Source organism: Epinephelus lanceolatus, chromosome 18 (genome assembly GCF_041903045.1).
Source record: "Epinephelus lanceolatus isolate andai-2023 chromosome 18, ASM4190304v1, whole genome shotgun sequence".
NCBI classification, from domain to species: Eukaryota; Metazoa; Chordata; class Actinopteri; order Perciformes; family Serranidae; genus Epinephelus; species Epinephelus lanceolatus.
This window is the reverse complement of record NC_135751.1, coordinates 2,514,661-2,529,427: the sequence shown is the minus strand read 5'-3', so window position 1 is coordinate 2,529,427 and position 14,767 is coordinate 2,514,661. Positions and strand designations below refer to the sequence as shown.

Here is a 14,767-nt window from a genome sequence, read left to right as displayed (position 1 = left end):
CCTGGCAACAGGTGAAGATTTATATAAGAATATTTTGCAGTCTGACAATATGGGTCTCAGAATCTCATCACAGTATCTCTTTGCATTCAAATTATCACCTATAAAATTCCTTTGTCCGTAGCTTATGGCAGCACACACCATAACCCCACTGCCATCACGGGGCACTCTCTTTAAATTAGCAGTAACAAACAACTCATCCACATGACACAATGTATGCTATCTGCCATCTGCCTGGTACAGTGTAAACTGGAAGTCACCTGGGAGGCAGTAGCTCAGTCTGTGGGGCCTTGGCTTGGGAACTAGAGGGTCGACAGCTCAAGTCTCTGTATGGACCAAGTATACAGTGTGGGATGGCAGCAGTAGATTGGGCAAGGCTGACCCCATTCTATTCTACCATAATTGTGTGTAATACAAGTCACATTTCGACTACTTTGTTTATGGACAAATATATATATATATATATATATTAAAAAACATCTGTGGAGAACACTTCTCCCAAGTGTGAGACACCATCAACGGTCAAACTGCTGTCAAATTAAGACCCTGGTGAGGGGCTATGCAGACGAGCTTCCCTAAAATGACTTATGGTTTCTGCAGAAATTCTTTGGTTGTTCAAACTAATTGTTGCATCGACTGTTCGGGTGGCTGGTCCCAGACGATCTTGCAGGTGGAGATGCTGGATGTGGAGCTGGTTTGGTTACATGTGGTCTGTGGTTGTGAGGTTGGTTGGATGTACTGCCAAATTCATGGTAACCACACTGGAGAGCTCACGGTAATGAAATGAACATTTGGTTCACGGGCAGCAGCTCTGGTGGACATTTCTGAAGTCAGTATGCCAATAGCACGCTCACTCAAAATTTGTGACATCTGTGTTGCAGTTGTATGAGAAAACTGCACATTAAAGACTGTCCTTTTATTGTGACCATTTTAAGGCATAGCTGTGTGGTAATGATGCTGTTTAATCTGCATCTTGATATGACAGACCTGTCAGGTGGATGGATTATCTTGCTCATTAACACTGACAAAATTTGAGAGAAATAAGTTGTTTGCACACATCTTAGATCTTTAACTCAAACCTGTGAAAAATGGAAGCAAACAAGTTTTGTCTTATTTTGTATAAAGCTCTAAATGGTCAAGCTCCATCATATCTTAGTGAGCTCATAGTGCCATATTATCCCACCAGAACACTGCGCTCTGAGAACGCAGGGTTACTCGTGGTCCCTAAAGTCTCCAAAAGTAGATCAGGAGCTAGAGCCTTCAGCTATCAGGCTCCTCTCCTGTGGAATCATCTTCCTGTTACGGTCCGGGAGGCAGACACCGTCTCCACATTTAAGATTAGACTTAAGACTTTCCTCTTTGATAAAGCTTATAGTTAGGGCTGGCTCAGGCTTGCCCTGTACCAGCCCCTAGTTAGGCTGACTTAGGCCTAATCTGCCGGAGGACCCCCCTATAATACACCGGGCACCTTCTCTCCTTCTCTCTCTCTCTCTCTCTCTCTCTCTCTCTCGTATTCTATTACTGTATCTTGCTAACTCTGCCATTCTGGATGTCACTAACTCGGCTTCTTCTCCGGAGCCTTTGTGCTCCACTGTCTCTCAGATTAACTCATATCGCAGCGGTGCCTGGACAGCGTGACGTGTGTGGTTGTGCTGCTGCCGTGGTCCTGCCAGATGCCTCCTGCTGCTGCTGCCATCATTAGTCATACTTCTACTGTTATTATACACGACTATTGTCACACATGTATACTGCCAGATATTAATACATACTTTCAACATATTGTACCACAGTAGCCAGAACTCTAACTATAATATTATTACTTTCAATAATGTTGTAACCTACTGTCATTACCTGCATCTCTCTTTCTCTGTCTCATTGTGTCATGCGGATTACTGTTAATTTATTATGCTGATCTGTTCTGTACGACATCTATTGCACGTCTGTCTGTCCTGGAAGAGGGATCCCTCCTCAGTTGCTCTTCCTGAGGTTTCTACCGTTTTTTTTTCCCCGTTAAAGGGTTTTTTTGGGGGAGTTTTTCCTTATCCGCTGCGAGGGTCATAAGGACAGAGGGATGTCGTATGCTGTAAAGCCCTGTGAGGCAAATTGTGATTTGTGATATTGGGCTTTATAAATAAAATTGATTGATTTTTAAATTTTCATTTGGTGTACATCAAGAAAAAAAATTGCACCAACTATAAAGATATATGCCTGAACCTCAAGCCATATTTCTACAGCTGTGAAACTGAGGTGTGTGTAAATCAACCTTCAAGAATAATGGTATATCAGAACTTGTACCGAGTGCAACAGTTGAGGTTGCACTTTTACACTGCAAATCTGCCTCCAGGTCATTTGTCCAAATATCCATGACTTGCAGGAATTACCTCCCATGACAGCATCACACCTATGCATAAACAGCAGCTTATAATTCATAATTTTAGCTACATTCTCTTTATCAAAATATAGTTTCGTCTACATGAAGGTTAAGTGAAAACACCATGACATGAGGCTGGATCACCAAGTTTTTATTGAAAATGAACATGAGTTGCAGGGTCCAGTTCAGGCTATGCTGCCAGCGTTGGAGGCAATCCTGGGCCAAAGGTCTGCACACTCTTTGGCCACTGGGCCTGTGATGGCTGAACCTGCACATACAGAGTAGGGAAGTAGTTAATTTGATTCCAACATGCTTCATTTCATTACATGTGGGAAATGGAAGGACAACTGCCTGCTGCACTTAAAACCATTAACATAACATTAACAGAAAGAGGGAAACATGTCAAATGTGGTTCAAGTAGCTAACTTTATTATTGAATGCATTAGATATTTATTTTGTTTTAGGGGTATAGCCACACATCCTTAGATGTTACACAAATAAATGCACTTTGGTCAGTCAAACGCAACACGTAAAAATATGAATACAAATCTGAGCAAAAACACACTTCCATCACGTTGGTTTCCAAGACTTTGCTTGTATTGAGCAGGTTAAAGCTGTCTCATCACTGACTGAGATCAGTCAGCCACAGTGTGAAGCTGCCATCTCACCCACAGTGACGAGGTTCATATTCCCTTCTACGACAACTCACCCAGCCACTGAACAGACAAAGCAAGTGCTTTTGGAAGGGGAAATGTCTTCCTGTTAACCTAGTACCTCTATCACCACTATAAGAGAACAATGACAAGTTTGTTACTACAGTGATGAAATGACCTGATGGTCTTACTCAACACACATCTACAAAATACTGTGGGACTCTACATTTCAGCAGGAAAAACTACTTAGGGGGTAAAATCTTTAGAAACGTGACCACCCATATCACTGTCAAACAAGGCAGTAAAGTGACCAAAATATGCTCAAAATGCCCCCCCCCATTTTTATTTTCTTCAAATGTATTAAGTGGATAACTAGAATGTTATAAAAGTGATGTAGGCAATATCGTTGTCTACTGTTAATTTTTGTTAAGTGTTAGTATATCATAAATGTCATAGTATCTGCCAATCCAATGGGATAGAAAAACCAATGTAGATGATGACCCCTGGTCCACACTAACACTATATGCAAATTATAATCCCTGAAAACTACATTAATCTTAACAATCTAAAATGCCCTAAGTCCATTAAGATGGTCTCAATTCTGAGCATTTGTTTTTTTTCTGGTCATTTGTTCTTGTGTAAATAACCCTGTACTATGAGCACAGCAGGCAACAAATGAGCATGTTGTAGCATCCAAACCCACCTTTCATTTCTCCTTTGTTGTTTACTATGACACCTGCATTGTCTTCAAAGTACAGAAACACACCATCTTTTCGCCGATATGACTTGCGCTGCCGTATCACCACTGCAGGATGCACTGTGGACAGAGGTAATGGGATTCATTCAAATTAATACATAGCCACGTAACACACCATTGCTTTGACTTGGCTGGAAATTACACAAATGGTTAGTGCAACAGAGACTGGCAGTAGATTCAAGGATTTCACTTTAATCCACAGATTATACTATGGAAACATCCATAATGAGAGTGGGAACCAAACTACTGGAATGTTAGTGTGTTGCAGTTTGAGTTATTCACTGCTCTGGTGCAGTCAAAGTGTTTGAGCAGCACTACAATGTGCCTTCACATGTGCATTTTACTTACTCTTTTGTGCCTGCTCTGCAAGTCACAGTATAGGAATTAAACATTTTGTTGTTTTAATTTCAGTAGTCCAGTAGCTCAACTGTCAAGAATTATGGAGAGTGGGCCCCCTACAGATGAAATACATATATAAGTTCAAGAAAATCCATTGTCAAGGTTTAAGTTTACTTAACGAATGAGTGATCATGTTAAATTGTGATCTTAATATTGACTACTGATTGAGTTTCGAAGCCCTATGTTTAAAAGCCACTAAGCTAAGACTGCACTTTCTTGTACATTTTCTCATCTCAGTTGTCAAATTCTGTGAAACTGAACCCACAATGCAGTAAATACCACATCTGATTTAATTTTCCTTTTTAGCCATATTGCTTCTCCTATTGTTACACAGATCTTGATGTAACATGGATTGTATTGCAATGTGGCAAGTATGGCAGCACTGCAATATCATGATACCATTGTTATCATGCAATATATGGTGATAGTATCCCATTGAGTGTTACTTTCAGTTCCCACCCTTATGCCAGTTGAAGGCAACTTTTTGTAATTGATTTTAATGCGACTCAAGGTTTTTACTTGCTGTTTTGCTACGCGCCTCATGTTTCTGCGCTCTAGGCAGTGGCGCCGTGTAGGGGGGGGGGAGTTAGGACAATTCCAAGGGCCCCTGACTGACAGGAGCCCCATAAATAGGTAAAAATTTATATAAAATGATTAAACCATCAAATTTTTATTAAAAATGTATTTTTCCAAATATAATACAATTAATGATCTTTGTTTTTACTTGTTTTTGGCAGTAAAAGTTAAATATCCCCACTGACTAAAAAAGTAAACATCCATATTGACTGACCACCCCCCTATATCTGCATACAATGGTTTGGTCCTGTCTTAGTGCACTGACAGTGACGGTGCCTAGTAGCAGTCAGCAGTTGTCATCATGCCACCTAGTACTAAAAGAAAGTCCGGTTTTCAAAAAAGCAAAGAGAGAGAGGAGAGGCAAAAGAAAGGGTGTCAATATGTGAGTCAGTTTTTCTCCAAGAAAGGTGGGTAGCCTATAGTCTGTGAGTGGTAGAAATTAACCTGTTAGCTTAACCCTATGGGCCCTAGGCGTTTTTGGGGTGTTTTTACTGCCTTTACTTTCAGGCAGCTCATCACAGTCATTATAAAGGCTACATACACATGCTATATCATTTTTTTCAGGACAATCTGGGCTAACCAGCCATCATTTCATGTCCTATGTGCCTGTATTTTATATTAATTTTTATATCAATGAAAAAAACAAACAAATCCGTGTTACTAAATTCTTACATTTTTACATGTATCTCACCATAGCAAGTTGGAAGTTGACATATTCTGCCATATATGAAGAGGGGAGACTCTCTGGAATCTGGCAATATAAGAACCATGATGGTGGGACATTCTGTCACTTCAGTCGTCCAAAACATGTGGTTTGTGCCAGGCGGACATGATTGCCAGTATTTTGTATATGTGTATATGGTGACTACGGCCCTGTCACCCATGCATAATTAGGCTACAGTTGTCTGGGTGCGCAAGGTGAAGTACGCTGGTCTTGTCATACAAAGTTTGACGAGTTGGAAACATTAAGTAGCCTAACTCAGCCTGTATTAAAGTTACAGGCAATACTAAAATAATCCAGTGAGATGCTTTCATTTAGATTGAAATGTGGCCGTTAAATGACATCTATAGATACAGACTTATCAAAAATCTGCTGTTTTCATTATTTTGAGATGATCTTAATTTATTTTGACTGAAAAGTTAATGTACATTTAAGTTTTTCATTCATGTTGAGAATTTTCCATTTTGGGATTTTACAATAAAAATTACATTTAGACTGTAAAAGATGGCCTTTAGCACATTTTTTATGGCAGCTTTTAATCTTGGAAATAGTGAATTGCATACTGTATGCAGACTGTTGCATGTACAACTCACTAGCAGTAAATATTGTACTGGTAGTATTGAACTACAAGAAGCAAGACAGTTGCAAGCCTTCAAAGTTAGAGTTATGTAAAGCTTTTAAAGGGTCAGTTAGGGTCCCCATGCTGTGGAAGACATCCTGCCTCGTTCCTGTGCCAAAGACGTCGCGTCCCAGTGGCTCCAAGGACTACAGACCCGTGGCATTGACCTCCCACATCATGAAGACTCTGGAGAGACTCGTCTTGGAGCAGCTCCGGCCCATGGTCAAGCCACTTTTGGACCCCCTCCATTTCACCTATCAGCCCCGACTTGGAGTTGAGGACGCCATCATCTACCTGCTCAACTGCGTCTACGCCCACCTGGACAAGCCGGCGAGCACTGTGAGGGTCATGTTTTTTGACTTCTCTAGTGCGTTCAACACCATCCGTCCAGCTCTACTGGGTGACAAGCTGACAGCAGTGCAGGTGGATGCCCCCCTGGTGTCCTGGATTGTAGACTACTCCACTGGCAGACCACAGTATGTGCGCTTGTAGACTCACAAGTCAGTCTTTAGACGCTTTGCTTAACTAAAGACTGATGACTTTCTCCCTGATTTTGTGTTTAGATGGGCGGATACAATTTCAGAACTCTTGTGCTTGTAATCATAGTCCCACTAGAAACACGTGTAGCGGTACAAAATGGCTCAGCCGCGCTCGCAGAAAACGCCATCAAAGTTAGTGGATGTTTGTCACGTTTGCGGCGACACATTCTCACCAACTAAAAGAAACAAACAATCTTTTACAAGGTCATGACTCATCCGTTTAACTGGGCTAACCGTTAGCTGTTAGCCCTGTTAGCCGTTAGCAGTGTCTGTAATAGGTAATAACTCATTAAACGGTCCGTGAAAAAAATATCTTCCAGCAGATATCTTAGTTACAATATGATTGAGCTAGCAAAGCAGTTTTGTGTTGCTATGTGTGGTATTTATTCAGTTTTGGGAAATCATGATGTCTAGAAAGCATCAGTGGCTGCAGCTGACAGGGACAGCTAACACTAGCAGCAAAGCTAACATCAGGACATCATCTGTTAAAAGCCTCCCGTTGTCGGATACGACATGAAACTACTCCAGTTTGCTCTATCATGTTGTAACTAAGACATCCGCTGGAAAAAAAAAATTTTCATGGACTGTGACCAGAGTTATTACAGACACCGCTAACGGCCAATGGCGTCCCTACGTCGCCCCGATCAAAATGGTCGCGCAACAATTACGTCACATACAGAGCCCGGTAACTTTACAGGAACCTTCCTCCTACTCCGCTCTCTCAATGAAGACACGGCGGTTGAGATGGCCGAGCGAGAGGACATTCCTGTAGTAGTTCCTGCCCATTTCAGTGGAAACGGGCCTCAAGTGGAAATGAAATGAACTGCTGACTGTGAAAGTGTTGTCAGTGTCAGTGTGATCACTGCTGACGGAAGGTTGAGACAGACTCAAGTCATCACTTCTGCACTGTTGCATTTTTCCAGTTTTCCAAATTTCTTAGTGTTGTGATCTTTTTATTTTTGGTGTTATAGCGCAAGGTGGGAAATGTGTGTGTATCCCTAATGATATCGACCACACATTATCCCCACACAATCTACACTGTAGCATTTCATGAAGTCACTGTCATCCAGCGTTTGGAGAATATTTCTCAGACCTCTGTTTCCAACATTTTCTCCACTGATTGAGAAACTCTTAAGCCTCTTAAAAGTCCTCCCTAATCCAAACAGTTTTTCAAATTCGTTCTTCTAAGGTCTAGGATGCTCTGAATAACTTCTACTTTAAGGGAAAATTCTAATAAAACACGACAATTCTGAGAATTTTCTTAGAATTCCGTCACTAGAAGTAGGGATGTCCCGATCCGATATTAGGATCGTATTGGCCGCCGAAATTAGCAAAAAACGGGCATCGGGATCAGATCGGACTGCATGGAAGAATGCCGATCCATGAACTCCGATCCAGTTTTTCACCGAATCCGTGCCAGGTTTTCTGGCCAGCCCAGCGCTCCGCGATTCAAGCAGTCCATTCCAGTGATCCGCTCCAGCTCTTACTATCAATCCACCAGGCCAGCATGCAGACGGCAGATACACACGGAGGGAAGGGTAGGAAGAGTAGCGGTCGATTTAGTTAACTGACTATTTGTTTTCTGCTCTGGTTTTTTGAGAGTGATATTTTTATTTGGTTTACACTCTTACTGTTTAAGTTAAGAGCACTGATGGCATTGTTTTAGGCACAATTAGTGAAATTGGAGCCATGGATGGACTACAAAAACACTACTAAAATAACTGAAAAGGAAAGGCTGCATTGTTTGTTAAATGCCAACAATGTCTTGTGGTGTTAATCTTTTTTTTTATTTATTAGGGGGCCAAAGCACAAGTGTGCGGAGTCTTGCTGCTATTTTAATTTCATTGTTAGACATTTTAAAGATTTCTTGTGTTGATTCATTTTTTATTTATTAAGGGGCCAAAGCAGCCAAAGCAAACCAGCTATATTTTTTATTTAATGTTAATGTTCAAGTTTAAAGTTTGTTTATTTAACCCTGTTACCAATAAACAGGTCAGTTTCTCATACCAACTGTTGTGGATCATTCTAACTAACCTGATTAAGTAGTTGTTCTTTGCTTGATCAAACCTTTTCTAACATGACTGACAACAAAATAAGTGAATATGTATAATACGTGCTTGGATCGGATCGGTATCAGCCAAAACTCAAGGCTGTAATATCGTATCGGAAGTGAAAAAGCTGGATCGGGACATCCCTAACTAGGAGTAATTCTTTGTACTAGGAAGCTTTGGCCTTTTTACCGGAGCACTCCAAACTCAAGTTGAAAAAAAAAAAAAAAAAAAAAACTCAACTCAGTGCGGAAAAGTGCCACACACTCTCCAGTTTTTTCCCCATTGTCCAATGAAAGGATTTGAGAGGCAGGCCATCTGTGGTAGTCACGACAACAAGTTTACTGATAGTAGTGGTTGCTGGATACCCAGAGCTATACGACTTTACAACCCACAGTTACAACCATCTCAACTGCAGTACTTGAAATGGCAATCATGGTGGTGAAGCTCCTGGACAAACCAGTGGTAATCTCCTTGATCCAGCCCCTTTTTTGGGGTCTCGTGTACCCACACCGATTTCCGGTTCCCTGTGCCTAAAACTATTTGCTGACAGCCTCTCACCCTTAACCAGAGTTACAGCAAGTATCCTCTGCCTGTCCATTTTAGGAGCTTATTACTGTGAAATAAATAAACAGTAGATTAATTCCATAGGCAGGTTAGGGTAAGGAGGTGAAGGGGTGGTAGCCTGGCAACAATAAACTGCAACAAGTGTTTTTTTTTTTGTTTGTTTTTTTTTGTTTTGTTTTTTACTAGTGGCATTCAATTTGTCTGGTGTTTTTGCAAAATGCTTTGTGTGTGATTGGGACCTTATTCTGACAGCTTGTGACTCTGGACTTCCTCACACTCAGATCATATGGTGTTAAAAACCAAACTGACACCTAAATATCAATACATTTATGCAATGGAGTAGTACCGGATTATTTCAGTGCTCCTTTCAGGTGCTACTTTTCCTTCATTGCTATACAACATTTATGTTTTCAACAGTTGTGCTCATCTGTTACACTGCAGGATGCTTGTTGTAAATACCAAGCATGGAAAACACTACTGTGCTGCATTAGAATGTGTGTAAAATAATTAACTCAGCACTCTGATTGGGACATGTCGGTCAATAACGAGGAGGAAAAGGAGCAAACATCCCATCAACTTTCGTGAAGAGGGACCTGTTGCCTTCCTGGACATATGTCATACAGGGGGTTGACTCAAAGTTTGCATCCACAGATGGAAAAGTGTTACTTCACCTGTGCATTTCAAACCAGTTTTCATGTAGTGCCATTTACTGTCCTCAGCATGCACCCAAACTAACTCTTAAGTGAACCACTTAGAGGTTTACTATCTGAACCTCTTAATCCTAACACTACAGTAACTCGTATGCAGATTGGTTGTTTCCACTCACCCTTCTTCCTGAGCTCAGGCTTGCCTTTCTTGACTGTGGCCATGACCATGTCACCCACTCCTGCAGCAGGCAGACGGTTCAGACGTCCCTTGATGCCCTTCACAGAGATGATGTACAGATTCTTTGCACCTAAAAGGATGGAGGGAGAACACAAAAAGTGAGAGAAGAGGAGAAAAACAAAGAAATGGTGAAAAGAGTTCCAAAAGAGCATTGTAGTAGATCTGTTCATGTGGTTTTGGAAATGACATTGGGGCTACAGCACTGTGCCACCTTGTCTCATCACTGATTGAGATCAGTCAGCCACAGCGTGAAGCTGCCATCTCACCCAAAGTGATGAGGTTCATATTCCCTTCTACGACAACTCATCCAGCCACTGAACAGACAAAACAAGTGCTTTTGGAAGGGGGGGGGGGGGGGGGGGGGGGGACTGGCTGACAACACCATTCTTACAGTGTGCCATCATTAATCCAAACCACTAATAAAGACAACTGCCTGCAAATGTACCATATAATGTACACACAACACAAACTCCAGCTTTATCTGTAGTGATTACAGGGGCTAAATCACGTTAGTACCTGTAATAACTTTGATTTTCAGAGCATCCATGCGGATTAAATCAAAGTGTGACTCCATATTTAGGTTGGAGGAGTACTGCACAATTTCCTAACATATTGCATATTTAAGCCATGACAATAGGTTAGGTGACACGTACCTGTGTTGTCAGCGCAGTTGATGACCGCTCCCACTGGGAGACCCAGTGAGATGCGGAACTTGGCTCCAGATGAACCTCCACGTCCTGTAAGAAGACAGGAATACACAGTTGGGGGAAAAAAAAAAATCAGCTTGCACAACTTTCAAAACAAGTCTCTGGTTTACTTCAGAGAGAATCGGAGATCATGCTGTTCTACAATTTGCTTATCTCTTCATTTATTATCCAGTTTAAGTGGTTTTCTTATCCGTCTACTGACATTTACATTTTAATTGCTTTTTCACAGACAGCGTAAATTCTACTTCTGGTGACAGATTAAAGTGATTGCTTACTTTTATTATTTGTTTTGTTTTAGTCAAGCACCTGATCCAGCCCCAAAGCAGCTAACACCACATATGGCAGCCCCAAACACCCAGGGGTGAACAAGTGCGGCAGTTTCAAACACATTTACAATATATCAGACTTTACCATACCATTGTTGCCATGTCAAAATCAAGTACAAAAACTTTCTATGAGCTATGAAACACTGGGCTTTTCTCAGTCTGAGAAGGGACTAAAACAATAAAAAACAGCAAATTTGAAGATGCATGGTTTGCTTGTGATAATATTGGTAGCTGGTTACAGTAGACCTGTTTCCTAAATCACTGGGTCTGCACCATTACCACGCCAGCATATGCCTGCAGTGCGCAGAGTACGTGGAGTCTGCACACCATTTGACGGGTATCGTAGCCGACAGATACGCTGGATCCACTGCTAAATTTGAGCGGAGTGAGCGATGTATACGACACCATGACCACATCGTTCATTCAAATACAAACAAATCAAGGGAGACTGATGAGACAGACGTTCTGAATGTCGTTCAGTCATACATATAAAAACATTTAGAATCATGGTAAATGGACCTGCATTTGTATAGCACCTTTCTAGTCATCCGACCACTCACAGCACTTTTTACACCACGACTCACATTCACCCACCCACACACACACTCATACACTGGTGGCCGAGGCTACCATATCAGGTGCCACCTGCTACTCAGTTTTTAACACAAGCAATCTGGGGTTCAGCATCTTGCTCAAGGATACTTAGACATGCAGACTGGAGGAGCTGGGGATCGAACCGCTGATTTTTCGATTGGTGGATGCCCTGCACTGGCATACTGAAATGGAGCAGCCCCACTACTACTATTTATTAGGCTATGACAGCTTAGCAGTTTTTGGCCTGTACCGACAGGACCAAGGGTCTTTGCATACATTGGCAATGTTTACATGCTCTCTAACTGTACCTTCAAATCAGAAGCTTCCAAAGAGGCAAAGTTTCTCGCAGACGCAAAGAAGCACGACTGTCAAAGATATTTGTGGCAGCTTTGGTCTCTCGAGTCGCTTATCACGTGAATCACTGAACGTTTGATCGTGCTTGTCAATTTAAAGGAGCCACAAAGCGGACTACTGGCTTGAAAGCAGCGTAGTTGCTGCTTGCTGTTGTCCAGTCAAAAAGCTCATAGTTGTGTTTATAAAATGCTATGCAGTATGTCATCCCATTCAAACCAAGCAAGGAAGACTTGCATGCTACATCGCAACATTAGCCTGCAATTCTCTCCTCTATCATTACTAACATTACACACTTAAACTCACCAGACCTACCAACTACCTCCACGATGCGGTCCCAAGCCTCATTCTTTTTATTTGGGTCTCTGTAACCAAACACCGACACATTATAAAAGGACTAAGTGGGCGCCAACTCAAGTAATCAATTCATATCCGTTGTCGGAACAAGTCTGCTGTAGGGACAAGTTACATGGCTTGTTCTCTGGGACCCGCTTCATCGAAGCACGTCAGCATTCCAACTGGTTGTCGCCGAACCGCGTCAAAGTTATTAACAAAGTAAAACGAGTTTTAAGTCCCCTCCGGACCCGCTCTGGTCGCCCAAGATGCGCGGCTGACAATCAGGTCGCCCAAATCGCCAGGCTCTCATTGAAAATGAATGACTTCCACCATTTTGGAAGCGCTGGTCGCTGTTGGCTTGAACGTACAGTACTACTCCACTATAATTCCAAATATCACTATTTTGATACAGGTCATGTAAACAGGATATTCCAGTGTTTACCTTATATGCAACTAGCAGCAGCAGTTATCCAACATTCACTATCTCCAAAATGTACCGTGTTCTGACAAATAGAGCTACCACTCTGAATGATCTACTAACATAAACTGCTCATTCATGGTGCGTATATGTGACGAAAAAAATACCAAAACCACACCAGGCGACACAACCATACCTTTAACCACATTTATAGAGGTAGTAGCATATTCTGATGGATAATTCCTACTCTAGATAATGGCCTACTCTACTTTTAACCACATTGTGATAGATATTTCTACCTGACAGAATGAGCTGCTCTACTTTTACCTACATTTATAGAACTTGTAGTCCATTCTGATAGATTCTTTGCTACTGATAGGTCATTCTGAGCGGGTAGCTCCATTTGTCAGAACACCGGCACTAACGTTACCTAACTTTACGTTGCTATCTGAGTTAGCATCAGTTAGCTCCGACTAACTTCACCTTACTGGGGCCAATTTAATCGCGTTTCAATTCAGTAAGTGGTGCCACATTGGCTCTTTTACTACCTAACCTTTCTAAAGTTTACAACAGACTTACATTATCAACCTATACCTTTATTTGCTTCTTGCATGCAAGGCACTGATAGCGAAACATGGCTCCCATTAGGTAGCAAGCGAAAATGCTATCGGTCATAAATTGTAAAATATCTGCATACACGTAAAACTACTGACGTAATTATGTTATCTTCTCCACTCTATCATACACAAACAACATTACAAGAGCTGACGGGGGGTATAAAATAACAGATGAATGTGGATTTTACAAGACGGATATCGTACCTCTCTTGGACATCGCTGCGGTGTAGAAAGAGGAAGTTGAAGAAAGGGCTTGTGGGATATAAAGTTGAACGGAACTTCATCCGGGTCATGGTGCGCGGAGACATGCTACATTCATGGACTGTCGGATACAACTTAACCAAGGATTTAACATTTACTGTATTTTTATCCTTGAGACAGATTTTTTTAACGGAAATTTATTACGACAGTCATGACGTTCAGTCTTATTTTCAGTCCTCCCGTATTTTTATTACTCGTTAATAAACCCAAACAGTATATGGACACAATGTCCTGTTCAAACAATCAAGATGTTAAAATGGTCAATGTGCTTGTTAATGTGGGCTGTATTTTACAGCGAAGAGAAAAGGCTGAAAAACACAAAAAGATGAACAATGCACACAAAATGTTTGACCCATAAACACTTAGAGTTATCATCATAGATAACTTAATTAAATAAATATGCATTCTCACTATGATGTAACGGGTAGGCCCGTATCCTTCAGTGTCACTCTGACAGCAGAAGAACAGGGTCGGCATGGCAGAAAAGCTGGAGGATCTTTTTAATGAGTAGTTAGGCCACATTATTGATTAAATGGATTATTGACTGAACTCATAAATGTGTTTAATTATTTAAAAAACAAACAAACATGACTGTCCCATTTTACCTGAACATATCATCAGAGTGTGGTGGGGGTTCTCCATGTCCAAAGTTTGTAGATTATTTTACTTGGCAACATATTTTCCTTAGAATTAGCAGAAACCCATAACAAGGTCTAAAAGTACAACTTGAAGTAGTTTTTAAAGTTTTAGGTGTTTTTCTTAGTAATTTACCAAAAAGTGTCCCAAATTACCTGACTTCACCCCACAGCTATTTAGTGAACAGTTAGTACACATCCATCAAAAGCGGTATGTGTCATTTGAGGTCATGTTTCCATTTAACCCTATTGAGAGTCAGAAAAATGTATTAATAAAGTGTTTTCACAGACACTGACTTCTCACACTTTGAGTCACATTCACCCATTCACACACTGGTGGACACCTGCTTCTCAGTTTTTCTTTTAAAGACACTCACACACTGAGCAATT

At 41.3% G+C, this 14,767-nt stretch overlaps 1 protein-coding gene across 1 annotated transcript; it reads right to left on the bottom strand.

Annotated features, from left to right (window-relative positions):
• Positions 1–2,503: 2,503 nt before the first annotated feature.
• rpl23 (ribosomal protein L23) lies at positions 2,504–13,801 on the bottom strand. Its single transcript, XM_033643923.2, has 5 exons — positions 13,686–13,801; positions 10,786–10,869; positions 10,074–10,202; positions 3,725–3,838; positions 2,504–2,636 (listed from the first exon to the last, which is right to left on the bottom strand). Exons 1-5 carry the CDS (start codon positions 13,696–13,698, stop codon positions 2,554–2,556), a joined length of 423 nt encoding a protein of 140 aa, XP_033499814.1. The 5' UTR covers positions 13,699–13,801; the 3' UTR covers positions 2,504–2,553.
• Positions 13,802–14,767: the final 966 nt, after the last annotated feature.

Bases quoted from the DNA above. Each gene is read 5' to 3' on its own strand.
- rpl23 (XM_033643923.2), bottom strand. The intron at 3,839-10,073 runs GTGAGTGGAAAC...CTCTGTCCACAG, and splicing joins GCCTGAGCTCAGGAAGAAGG to TGCATCCTGCAGTGGTGATA. The intron at 2,637-3,724 runs GTGGGTTTGGAT...CTGTATGTGCAG, and splicing joins CAACAAAGGAGAAATGAAAG to GTTCAGCCATCACAGGCCCA.